At 37.7% G+C, this 13,710-nt stretch overlaps 1 protein-coding gene across 2 annotated transcripts in view; it reads right to left on the bottom strand.

The window, feature by feature from the left end:
- Positions 1–973: 973 nt before the first annotated feature.
- The window catches only part of SRGAP3 (SLIT-ROBO Rho GTPase activating protein 3), a 211,044-nt gene continuing 198,307 nt past the window's right edge, over positions 974–13,710 (bottom strand). For both annotated transcript variants that reach the window (XM_039365764.1, XM_039365763.1), the window contains exons 20-22: positions 12,464–12,613; positions 10,799–11,126; positions 974–5,807 (exon numbers count right to left, since the gene is read on the bottom strand). In XM_039365764.1, coding sequence (XP_039221698.1) covers positions 5,391–5,807; positions 10,799–11,126; positions 12,464–12,613 — 895 coding nt within the window. In that variant the 3' untranslated portion in view covers positions 974–5,390. The remainder of the gene's footprint in view (positions 5,808–10,798; positions 11,127–12,463; positions 12,614–13,710) is intronic.

Genomic DNA, 13,710 nt, shown 5'->3' on the forward strand with positions numbered 1-13,710 from the left:
TGTGTGTGTGTTGTACTTTCAAGGACATGTCAAAAGTAGCTTTTTTGAATTCCGTTGTAACTTTGAAGGGTTAATAAGCAAACAATTGTAAATCCAGGATTACCCATAGTACTGCTGGTGGCTAAAATTTTTATGGGCAGTTCATTTTTAAAAGGGACCATATTACTTATTCATCCAACCCATGAGTGAAGCATCAAAATGAATGAACAATACTCTGCTGTATAGGTCTCCTACACAACCCAATTTAGGAAAAAAAAACCTTTCTTAACATTTCTAAAATTGTACTCTATTTGAGACTTATTTTAAGGCCATTTAAGGGGGGGGGGGAGACAGACTGAATAACATTTGCTGAAATATCAGTCTTGAATTCTAAACCCTGTTAGATGTGTTAATCAACATGAGTTTCAAACATGTAACTTTTACAGTCAAATCAACTGCAACAGGCCACATAAAGCTGGGATGATAGCTTTACTTTTATGGCACTCTAGAAGTTGAGGCTCCAGAATGTAACAGAATTTGATAAACTCAACAGCTTTGAAAATGACACATAGTAGAAAAGTCATCATCCTATTTCAAAATAGATTTCTGCTAAATGTTTGTTTTAAAACTAGTTATAGAAGAATAAAATATTGAGGTGGCTATTCTTCAGAATTCATGCTTTATCCATTTTCCAATTGTCTCACTTTTTCCAATATCATTACAGTATTACTTTTAATATTATTCAAGAAAGCTTCCATTCTTTCTTAGCTATAAATATTGATTCTGGGATTTATTTCTGGAAGAATATGAGAAAATAGGCATAACCCTTGCTTCAAAGTAATTAAATGTGTAGATTCGTGGCTGTTCCTGAAGCTGGATGTCAATTTTATTCATTTTATCTGTTTTATTCTACCCAAGTATTTGCATTTTTATAAATAAATAAATACATGTGTTAGAGAACACTACTGACTATTAAATCACGACCGGAATAATATTTTGAGAAAAGGTAAACTGTTTATTCAACAGGATGAGTCTGTACCCAACCAGTGGTTTGATCTACATGGCATTATAGCATACATAACATAGGATCCAATCAGATACTCTAACTGAATGGACTTTTTTAAAAAATCATACATTACAGAGACAATATTCATAAGAGGGACAACAATCATTATATAGGGCAGCCAACCAGAAGTTTCCTAGAGTTTTCTGGCAACAACAAGAAGCAGCCACTCAGAAGCAAACTGGATTCAGAAGGCCTATCGCCATACTATGAAAAATGCAGCACTGATAATATAGTCCAAAATATCAGGTTTTCCAAAAAAAGGGGGAATTGTTTAGTCTAAAAAAAGAAAAGTGCACAGTCCTTATATTATTAAAGAATCTTTAACATTTACATAGTTTGCTTATGACAGTTTCTGTACATCAATAATATAAGGGCAGGTGGAATTGCTTCTAAGTCAGCACCATAACATATTTCACTTGGCTGAATAAAAAGAGTGCCTTCATAAGATAAAAAGCTGGGAGAAGAAATAAGTCATTTCCCTCACTGTTACCTAAAGTAGCTCCAATTAAGCATGACATATATTTATGGGAAGAGTCAGTTACTTTGCCTTGGTGGACAGCATCAAGGCCATCACTCCCAGTTCTTTCAGTAAAAATGTGTTGTCTTGCATTTTCTTCATACAATTTCTATAAATAGGACAAATCCCATCTTTTTTTCCTTGGAATGGGACAACTCGCCACAGCCAATTCGCCACAGCCAACTCGCTGTGAGACAACTTAACAATTCAACTTAATTATTTAAAATAATTTTAAAAATTTAACTTTTTTAAATTAACATTTCCTTTTGTCCCTCCTTTCCCATCCTTTCTTTAATGATTCTATTCCACCATTTCTTTGATATTAGTGTAACTCTTGTCCTGCAGTGAGTTTGTCCTGTGGCGAGTTGACTATGGCGAGTTGGCCAGACAAGTCGGTCATGGTGAGTTGGTCGTGGTGAATTGCCATAGACCCTCTTTTCCTAGCTTCCCATATGTAATGTCTGGGTTTGATTAAATGTCAGCCAACAGGAATATTCTTATTATTTATCATTAAGGACATCATTATTTAGCTACAGGGATATTCTCAACAGAAATAGCATGTTTATTTAGCATTCTTATCAAATAACATTGGGGGGGTCTACAGAATTGGTCAGTAAAAGTAACTTTATTTTCCCCCCTTTAAAAGTGAGTTAACGTGTGTTCCCCTTCCCCTTTCTCTTGCACACATACACACCAACACATTTTCTTCCCATTTGCACTTGTATGCATTTTACATTCTCCCTTGAAATCTTTGCTGGGTTGGGTCAAGCCATGCCCAAATGTGTCTGAAAACACAGAGATGAATCTATCAAGAATTTCCCTTGTGCACGGCAATCGGGAAACAGCATTTCCGCAGAACAAAATATGTTTGAAAGAGAAATTGCTGCTAGCTGAAGCCTATGCAACAAGGAGACAAGAACTTCCTATCAGAAAGTGTGGTCACTTCATCAGATTCATTCCAAGTCTTGTTATTTAAAACTACAAAGAGTTGGACAAAGGACTTTTTCACAATTCCTAATAGTCAACACCAATTTGACAAGATGGAATAGTTTTTTTCCTTTAAAATTAAAGACAATCCTTGTTCTTATAAGAAAAATGGAAGAAACTGTACAAGAGATATTTTGATATGTCCATCTCCCAAGCACATTTAATCCAAAGATTTGTTCTGGTGCTCAAAAGGCACTTAAAGAGTTAAAAAAAACCGACTAACAACCAATAAAAAATAGAAACAAAAATAATTTAATAAAATTATTGTATAGTATAATGTATCTTATTTTTAAGGAGAAAAGTAAACCTTCAGATAATTCTTCGGCTCTCGTCATTTTCAAAAATATGTGTAACACGCACAAATGTAATCAAAGCACCTCTTCTCCATAAAGCAAAGTAAGAAAAAATATTACTGGCAATGAAAATAAAACAGTTTGCCAAATGGCTCTCTCTTCCCCACCTGTCCTACTTTGCAATATCCAACCTATGCAAAAACTACTTTTGTTGGTTCATTACTACCACAAATGGAATATTTGTTGTCATAATGAACTAGGGGCTGTTCATATGCTAAGGAAGGCTCAGGGACATGTAGGTAACTTGGGAGGGGGAATTAAAAGAATTTCATAAATGAAAAACTAGCACGGTTAACTAATCATGGCATTACAAATGCCTACTACATTAGCAGACATATAGATAAACACCATTTATCATTATAATATTATATCGAGGAACAATATTAGAATAACTACATACATTCCTTTCACACTATATATGAGAAGGTCAAAATTCCTTCAGGATTGGAGACTGTTCTCATTTTTACTGATGCATTTCTAATATACTGAATTATCTATTAAGTGCAAGGATTTGGAGTCACAGGGCCGCAATTAAAATTTAGCATGAAGAAGAAACATTACAGTTCAGCAGATATTTTTCATACTGGAAGCAAGTACAGCAATATATAAACAGGCTAGAACAGGCAAGGGGCAAATTCATGAAATGAAGCATGTTCACCGATGAGACACAGAAAATGAGATTCACACAATGTCATAGAGGAAAAGGTTATTTCATAAAATATGTTCCTCTTCTAAGCAATTTCTGAAAACAGAGGGTATTAGGAATCAGAGGATAAATATGAAGGTATTTTCCTCTTTGGCAAAATGGATTGCTTATAAATTAAATTTTGTCTGAAAGCGTACCATGAGTTAAAGTGCAGCAAGGCAAATTCAAGGTCACCAATTACTCAGAAGTCACTAAAATTGACCTCTGATGAGAAATGGAAAATATTTATTTTTGTTTCAAGATATGGCCGTTGCAAAATAAATTCAAGAGATATCAAGCAGTGGAATATGCAGATTTAACAGAGTGTGCAGTTTCAGTAAGATTTATCAGTGTTAAAAATATAAGTGTACTGATTGAAAGTAAACAAAACTATCTGAGTTGAAGGGCTGGTATTAGAAACATCTGATCATAAATGCTGATTTTAAAAAAGCAGCAAGTAGAGCAGGGGTGTCAAATTGCCGGTCCACTGGCCAGTTGCATCATACGGATGCCGCAGCTCCGGCAATGCAAAAAATGTTGCGATATGTCACAACATGTCACATGACATGGCGAGTTTGACACCTGTGAAGTAGACCCTTGAATTCAGTGAAAGGAAAAAAACAAGGCAAGCATGCAAACTGCTAGAATTCTTGGTTGTTTTGTTTTGCTTTCTTTTTTGCCTATTTTAAAGTATAGAGACAAATTTTATTTCTGTAAGCCCCAAATCACTGTATATTGTTACATAGTACAGTAGAGAAAGTGCAAAATGTTATCAGTTCAGATATATTCCCAGCTCAATCAAATATGGATCATGCTCTTCATGCAAGGGGATATGGCCCAGGAATCCCCTTATATACTGCTAAGGAACTTTAAAGAAATAAAACTTTATTAAAACCCTCCTTGCCTGTTTTAATCCAGATTAAAACAGATTTTTTTTCTCTCCAGAGGAATCATTAGCAAAAGGGAGATGAGAGAATAAAATATTTCAACCACTATATAAGGTAGCCTATTTATTTATTGTTATCAGCCATAGGTTACTTCAAAGTCCTCTTCTGTTCTGAAAACAGTGGGAGTTGAGTTTCTTTTGTACATATATAATACTGTGCTACAACATGAAGTACATACAAAACATCCTAGATTTCCCTTTTGTATAAGGGGAAATTGTACCACTTTTTACTGTTTGCATCCTTATCTGGAGTACTTCTTCAACCAGAAAATGACATTTCCATATTCCAATGAAGCAGTCCTTAAGATATGAATTTGAAGACAGAAATTCACCCATCTATGAGAACCGAATTGATCATCACCAAACAAATTCAGTATTTCCAAGATAACTAGTGTTTCTTTTCATTTGTAACTCTAAAGCCAAATTGCACTGATACGAAAATTCAGTTCACGAACTGATCAATAGTCTATTGCTTGATGTATAGTTGCTGTGTAATTCACACACACAGGCAAAAACACACTCTAGCAGATATCTAAAGGTGAGGTAAGTCTATTAAATTGTTACTGGGCTACATAAAGTTTCATATATATTTCTAGACAGACTTGAATATTCCAGTGGTAATTACATAAGATGACAATGCGTAGTACCAAATATTTTCAGCAATGTTGTTATATGTGTAAATCCTTAAACCACTTCTATAATTTCAAGTATCGTCTTTTTTTTACAAGAGTCACGTTTTCCATGTCTTTTCTTCTAATGACATCATTTGTACAATCATACTGCTTCCTTCTGAAAAGAAATGAAGATCAGAATGATCTATCATTTTCCCAAAGAATTCTCCTTTGTGAGAGTGATAGCTACATTGTGCCAGATTTATCTGAAGAACTGTTAGGAAAGAGCTTCTCTGTGGGTGTCACCGCAGGACTCCCCATTCCTGAGCTGCTACTGCTACTTGATCGATGTTGGACAACAGGTCTGATGGGACGCATTGGTGGGGGTCTCAGCTGAGCTCCTGCAAGCCGGGCTGAGAGAGCAGGTTTAAATGTCGTCATCATTTCAGTGGTTGAGCTACTGCTCCGCCTCATAGCTGCATCAGGGTCTCTGATCATGATGGTATGGAGGGGACTGGCAGGTTCAGAATTGACCGAACCAATTTGTGGATTCTTCATTGGTTCAAGAGTATCCAGGACAACATCAGGGGCTTGTTTCACAGTATTTTGCCTTTCGAGTTCACGCAGCTCATTCAGGGCTGTGCTCATGGTCTTTTCAATGTCCTGTAAACACAGAAATACAAACAGAATGTGACCATTCCTTGAATTAGATGAGGATCTAGTTTCCTTTCTTATTTACTTTAGGTAGAAGGTTAGATACAGATAACCACAAGTGGAACAATGACTCAAGAAAGAATTTGCATGGGAACTGATGACAGTAATCAAGTCTCTGCTTGTCCGTGGGATGCAGGTAGCACACAAAACCATGCACCCTCCGGTCCGTGGAAAAACCTCTTTCCACGGAACTGGTCCCTGGTGCACTAGACTGTTGTATGAGTGTGAAATTTATATGCTATCTACTACCCGGAAACCCCCATTTTCAGGGCTTTTCCGAAGGCCATAACCTTTGGGCTGACCTCATCTGGGGGGGGGGAATGTTCCAGAGGCAGATACCAGAGCAGAATAGGCTTGTCTCCTGGGTCCTGTCAGATGGAACATCTTAGCAGACAAGACCTGCAATATGCATCTCCTAGTAGAAGTACCAGGTAGAAGTAATTGAGGAGAGGTGTTCCTTGCCATTGGAGCCTAATTAACTGCCACTAAGAGGGGAAGAGGACAGGGGAGTGAAACACGGACAAAAGAAACGAGAGTGAGGAAGACATAAATAAACGAACAAAATAAAAACATGATAAATCTTTGCCAGGGTACCCAACTACCCCACTTTCTGAAGCATATGGATATGTCTACAGCAATCTATACATTAATCATGTCCTATTTCAATGGCTACAAGGCACAGTAATTGGTTGCTACCCTTGAACAATAATAAGGGCTGCCCTTGTAGAGTGTCCAAAAACCACAGCTGGTACAAATTATTGGAGCCAGATTGCTTTCTTGTGTGCATTTTATGAGCCATGGTATACCAATTTTAAATCAACTGCACTGGCTTCTAATTACTTTTATTTATGAGTGATTTTCCCTCCTGGTTCCTGCTGTGCTGCTTCATCCTGGGAGTGGGGGCAGCTGTTCCTGGGAGGGATGAGTGAAGAATGCAGAGAGTGCATGCCAAGAGTATATATTCCCAGCAAGGGAATCACCCGTGGTGCGAAGGTCATCCCAGCTGCCCAGCTAAAGCTAGCAGGCACCTTGATTGGGCAGCTGCAATATAGGAAGACATCAGAGGCAGATGATCACTTCAGTGACAATAGCAAAGGCGTCAATTCCCACTGCACAGAACATAATGGGAAACCACTCCTGTATTTTTAACCAAGAAAAACCACATGGATAGAAAATATAAAATCACTGACAATATATTGCCAGATGATGCTACCGAGGAAAAAGATCTTTCAGAATACTAATGGGTATTTAGGACAAGGCAATGGCAAACCACTTCTAAAAAAGCTTGGGAAGAAAACTGCAGGGACTAGTCCAGGCAGTCCCCAGGAGTCAAAACTGACTTGCAGGCACAACAAAACCAAATATTAATGTAGAAATAGGGATGAGGAGAATAGCATGGTCTGTTCCTGATAGGCTGATTTGTCAAATTCGGGGCCAAGTCAAAATGGAAATACATTCTATTCTAGAAATGAATGAAATGCACAGACTGATCCATTCCAGAGAATATCAGAATTTCATGCAAATGAATCAATGGATGTTCTGCTGGCAACTAGGAAAATATTACTTAATAAAATATTACTGAATAATGGATTGCATCACTTTCAACAGATAAAACCAACTTATAGCACCACTTAAAAAATTCAGACGTGAACTGTGACTAACGCTGTTTATTAAGGAAAACTGCACTGTGCATAGATATAGTGATGGTCATAGCTTTTTGTTACGTGATTCTTTCGTCTGTTCTCATTCTTCTCATATTTCGTTTCAGTGCATGATCCCTAAATTCTAACACTGTGATTTGTCCCACCTCGCATTTCATTTTGTACACCCTGACTCCTCTTATCTATCTTCAATTTATTCTAAAGAGACTTTTGCTTGTTACGATACATTTTTTTAAACTCTACTAATCATTCTGGCTAGACTTTATAATTAAAATGCTGAAGTGATAGATTGCTTCTACCTTTTACGATCAATAATAAAAGAACAAGCAGTCAAAAAATATGGCATAGACTAGCATTTGGTAGAGAAACAGTGAAGAGCTCATGGAAGATATTAAGATGCCATGATGGATTTATATCTATGAAAACTAGGATAGTGCAAGCTATAGTATTCCCTCTGACATTCTAGGGAAGTGAAAAGTGGACTTTGAAGAAGCAGGATAAGGAGAATATTGATGCTTTGGAACCTTAGTGTTGAAAAAATCTCCTAAGGATATTATGGACAGCCAAAGAAACAAACAAATGGATTGAACAATTCCTCTTGAGGCAAAAATGACCAGACTCACATTACCATACTTTGAACACATTATGCAAAGACCTACGGAGCTCTCTGAAGAAGGTGGAAGGAAAAAGAAGCATTCAATGACAAGCGGCAAGATAAGATTCAGTTATAGCAGAAAAGAATGCACCATTGGAAGACCCGAAAGATCACATTAGGAGCAGGCAGTCAGGGAGGAAGAGTATCTCTGTATTACAGTCAACACTAACTTGTTAGGACATAATCAGTCAATCATTCTGGTCATTCTTTTCTGCAGCTCTCCAGTTCTGTAGTTCACTTCCTGGGGCCAAAATGGAACTCCAAATGCAACATATCGTACATTTCTATAATGACATTACAGATTGGCAGTTTTATTTTTAACCCCCTTCCGAACTGTTCCTGCCATGGAACTGGTATCTTTGCCCTGTGCTTTTTTTTTTAAACAGATGTAACACACTAGGTTGACATTTACACCTAGCTCAAACATCCCTTTCCTGAATAGTCTTTACTAAATCATAACCCACAAATATATGTGATATTTAACTTTGTGTATGTCACAATGAATCACTATTCTTATTTCTGTAATATTCACTTGAACAAAATACTCAAGATACATTTTATGTAATTTTAGGAAAGGTCATTGAGAGGAATAGTTTTATGAATCCATCCCTATGTATGCTCTGCCAACCTTACCAGAATGTATTTTCAAGACTATACATGATTCTGCACCCTAGAACAGTTGAATTCAGTGAAATGCTATATGAGATTTAGAATATCAGGTTGCGCTCCAACATTTAATATCACTGAGAAACTATTAAAAATGCCAATTTAACTAAGATAGTCTAATTCCAATCTTCCTAAACCTTTTCGGCTCCAAAGAATTGTGAATCAAAAAATTCCAGGGTGGGATTCATTAGGATGATCTGAAGCCTGAACTGTTCTCCAGGAATTACTATGCATGTATACAGAAATTTATATGGAAATTCTCTTTTCACATTTCTTTTCAATTACATTTTTGTTTTTCTCTACTGTTCACAATTCTTTACTAACCATTTGTTACTCTGCTCCTTTTCTTTAACATTATAATACTTCCTTCCCATGTATATTTTTAGTACTTTTTCCTGCTAATTAATAAGAGGCCCTTTATGTCACGTTTTATGATAAAAATAAGAAGTGGGAAAAATCATCCCTTTCTCTGGAGTTCTACTACCTATTACAGAATTTTGAAATGCTTGGTTTCTAATTGCTTCTCAGCTTGCTTCCCTGCTAACTTTAGAAGAAGCAGCCTACACAAACAATTACCAATTTTTGTTTAAACTATTTTTAGAGCTTTGGAAAGAGCCCTAGTTGTGTGCATGAAATGCTTACTGCTGTGTAAATTAAATGGGGAAAAAGCTCCCTTTTCCCTATAAAAAGAAAATGGCAGTACTAAGACTATATCCAGGGATCTACAAATCACCAGTGGCTTTATTTAAAAAATGTAACAGCACTATCCATTAGGTTTTCTGTAGTGGAAAATGTCATAGTACTAAGCAGGGCTTTTTTTTGTCACAGAACGCCCAGAACGGAGTTCCAGCACCTTTTTTGGATGGAGCCTTGTAGGGTAGGCAAGGTAGGTTGTGTGACGTGTGAGAGTTCTGGCATCTTTTTTTTTTTTTTTTTTTTAGAAAAAAAGCACTGGTACTAAGCAAAAAAGCTTGGAAGTGAGAGCCTAATCATTCAATCAACAACCCACACATAAAAAGTTGAAAGATGTCAGCCTGAAAATCAACTAACCTTTGAGCAACCCATGCAGCTAACAGAAAAGAGACACTCAGCTGAACCTGCAAATATACGGCTATTTATTCTATGTTTAGTCCATAAATTCTACTAAATTCTACTAAAAGGCTTACTTGCTATTTTGGATTTTTAAAAACCCTCAGCAAAGATTATTTCTCTCTTCCATTTATCCTCCTTAATGTAAATCAGCAATCTTCTGATATATAAAGAAAAATATTTTGAGTTAGAAAACCTTTTGACCACGATAGATCTGCACAGCTTGTTGCTTGATTCTTTTTCACATATGTGATAGAGAGAATATCCTTTGTGTTCAGCCCAGTTCCAGGTGACTTCATGGAGATATTGTATTTTCTTCAGAGAGGGTTTTTTTTTTAAAACAAAAACAAAAAAAACCCCACACTGCCGGCCCATGGGCCGGATGCGTTGCATGGAAGCTGCGACCACCCCAGCTTCGGCAAGGGGAAAAAAGTTGTGATACATCACGGCACATCATGTGACACAGCAAGTTTGACACCCCTGGTCTAACCTATAGAACTGGCATTTTCTGATCCAAATCAGGATCAAATCAGTCCATCCAAATATTAGCCAGGAGCACACACACACACTTGCCCGCTGCTCACACAAGTGGGTATGCATGCACTTGTCTGCCACTTGCCCATACTTTCCAAGACCCAGTTCCAAATGCCCCCAAGCCCAGTAATGGGCCACAGCCCAGAGGTTGGGGACCCGTCATAAGTAATAAACGGATTGATGTTGGAAAATTCTTGATGTACGTCCTTTGAGTTCAGAAACTAATAATCCTTAAACCAAGCCATTATGGATTTAATTTTTTGAAATGCATTCCAAAGTATCTGATGTGTCTAAAATTTTTATAACATGCAGTTTCTACAGAACTCTCTTCTTACCTCTGCCAGTGCTTCAGCTTCTAGTGATTTCTGATCACCAAGACTACTATGCCGAGTTGAGCTACAAGTAGACCTCAGTTGATGGCCATCACTCAATGTCTTTCTGTCTGGATAATTGATACTGCCAGCACTTCCAAATGTTGCCATCCTACGTTTTTCTGGACTTTCGATCCTACTTCTGTTCAACGGCAGCAGGTGAGGACTGCTAGGACAAGCTGCTGCTCGAGGAGGAGTATCTATTCCTGGACCAAAACCTCTTGGGGGGCTATGTGTGTCACCCCCACTTCGACGACGAGGGATTGCTGCTCCATCAGATCTTAACCTCACCCTGGAAAATAAGACCAACATGCTTGTGAAATCATTGCCCCAAATTTCCATATTCAGCTAAAAGTTCATAGCTGTTCCAAAGAGGGGGTTGTAGTGACTGCCTTTAAATGTCAAGTTGAAGAATCAAATCTCTGATTCTTCCTATGTGGGCTAGTGCAGAGCTCTACCTTACCTTCTTTAACATCTGGATATCTGAAACTTCTATTATTTCAAGGTAATGGATCATCAGTAAACAGGTAATGCACATTTCTTATCCTGACCTATGCTGATTTTTTATTTTTATTTTTACTCACTATCTAGGCTGTTAGGGAAAAGATGGGATCAAAGAAGCTTAGACTGCTTTTCAAGAAAACGGAAGTTACTGTTTGACCAGAAATTGTCAATGGTTCATTATCAGCTGCATGTTAGCTACAGAGGAACTCAACACTTCTTCTGAAAGAAGAAGTCTGTAAATCTGGAAATTTTGTCTGCGTGGCTTCTGCTTGTTAATCAGATAGAGTCCAGATCAGGGACGTCTTCACTCTACTCTGTCTGGTGTGCCAGTGCTACTATTTTGTGGAACAGAGATCCCTGGCCATATAAGTCGTGCCCTTGTTACTTCCAGGCTGCATTCCTGCAATAAGCTCTAAGAGTGGTTCCTTCTGAAGATAATTTGAAATTTCTGCTAGTATACAATAGACTAGCTAATGACTGCAAGAGGCGGGAGCTGTTTTAACAGAATTACACCAGTACTGTGGGCACTGCATTGGTTGCCTATTTTTTTTCCCAGGTTTAGTTCAAAGTTCTGGTTATGGTCTACAAATGCCTGCAGGGACTGGTACAGGCTACCTTTGGGACATACAGTCTATTCTTAGAAGAATCCTTTTTTTTTGGCTCTCTGTGATCAAATCAGGATGACATGCCTCATATCCCTGTCCCTGAAGAAGTTACAATATGAGAACAAAGAAGAAGCAAGTCTTTTCAATGGCTGCTATAGTGTTATAGAATGGCTTGAACCCTGTGGCTCAACCTCTTGCCTTTACAAAACAATGGCTACTATAATTCTTCACTACATCTTTGGAATTTAATGTTTTTGCAGATGCTAATAGGTTTAATAATGTTATTGTGATTGTTTAAAAAAATATTTGTGTTGCTGACACTATAATAAGCAACCTAAAGTCTATTGATTTGTAGTGGACATAGTGAAATAAATCAATATACATGCTTCTTCCAGATTAAACTTGACATTAACTGTGCAAGTCATCTCACAACTCTATGCATTCAGATTGTCTTGCCTGTAGCCAGAAAAGAATGGGGAAGACAGATAATTGTATCCAAATGAGAATATTTTTTTTTTACCGTCCCATTACTCCTCCAAATCCATAGTCTGGAATATGATCAGTTGGAGATTGAATGTCATTCTTTGATGAGGCTTTATCATCCAGCAAAGGTCCACTGCTTGCTTCACTATCTGCCTTCTGACTAAGGCTGTCAGAAAAGGCATCATCCCTGTGAACAACAGAAACCTCTGTTAGGCTGAGCTTAATGCTTCATACCTAAGGAGGGAAAAACTTATTAATTTGTGCCAGCAGGTTGGTAAAATACCGATAGATGTACTGTGGTTAACCTGTGCAATAAACAGTTAAGAGAACTAGGCATGTCTAGCCTAACAAAGGGAAGGATTAGGGATAACAGGATAACTGTCTCCCAGTACTTGAAGGGCTGTCACAGATAAGAGGGGATCAACTTATTCTCCAAGAAAGCAGGACAAAAAGTGGAATGGGTGGAACTCATTAAAAGAGTGATCCAATCTGTAAGTAAGAAGACATTTCCTGACAGTGAGAACAATTAATCAATGGGCAATCCTATGATTCTAGTTGATTATTTGGAGTTATATCAGTGATATCAGAAAAGTTTGGGTTCTGCAAGTCAGTTAAGGAGAGAGAAGGAGTGATTTACAAGCTCCCTGCCTGCTTCCCACAAACAATGTCAATGGGGAAGCTCACAAGAAGTGACTCCCATTCCCACTGTCTCAAAGGTGCATTTTCAAGAGGCAACTGGACTTTCTCGTTTTTCTTTGAAGACATTTCATTTCATGCAAGAAGCTTCAGAGCTGAAGAAACTTTTTGGATTAGAAGCGAAACGCCTTCAAGAAAAACAAGAAAGTCCAGTTGCTTCTTGAAAAAGCAGCTTTGAGACAACCATGATCTGGATGACTGAGAATCTCCATAGACATCCCATTCCCACTGCTTTTTTTGCCCACCCATGGTCACTCTGCTTCTATGTTTAGGTAAGGATGACCTAATGGGTCCCAGATTGTCTAGTAGTTCAAGAAGTGAGATAGTTCTTTGCCTGAAATGCAGCTTATAGCAAAAAAACATGTAAATGTTTTGGGAGAAAGATAAGGAAAGAAGAAAATCAACATATAAAATCACAGCACTAGCTCAACTCAAGCAAAAGTCATAAATGATATATCAATTTCCCATTTTCCTTAGAAGAGCAACAACAGTACTTCATATAGTCCAGTGATGGCGAACCTTTAGAGACTGAGTGCCCAAACTGCAACCCAAAAACCACTTATTTATTGCTGGACGCCAGATGGGTGT

The sequence above is a fragment of the Crotalus tigris genome, unplaced genomic scaffold (genome assembly GCF_016545835.1).
Source record: "Crotalus tigris isolate CLP2741 ecotype Arizona unplaced genomic scaffold, ASM1654583v1 scf7180000020183.615534, whole genome shotgun sequence".
Lineage (NCBI taxonomy): Eukaryota > Metazoa > Chordata > Lepidosauria > Squamata > Viperidae > Crotalus > Crotalus tigris.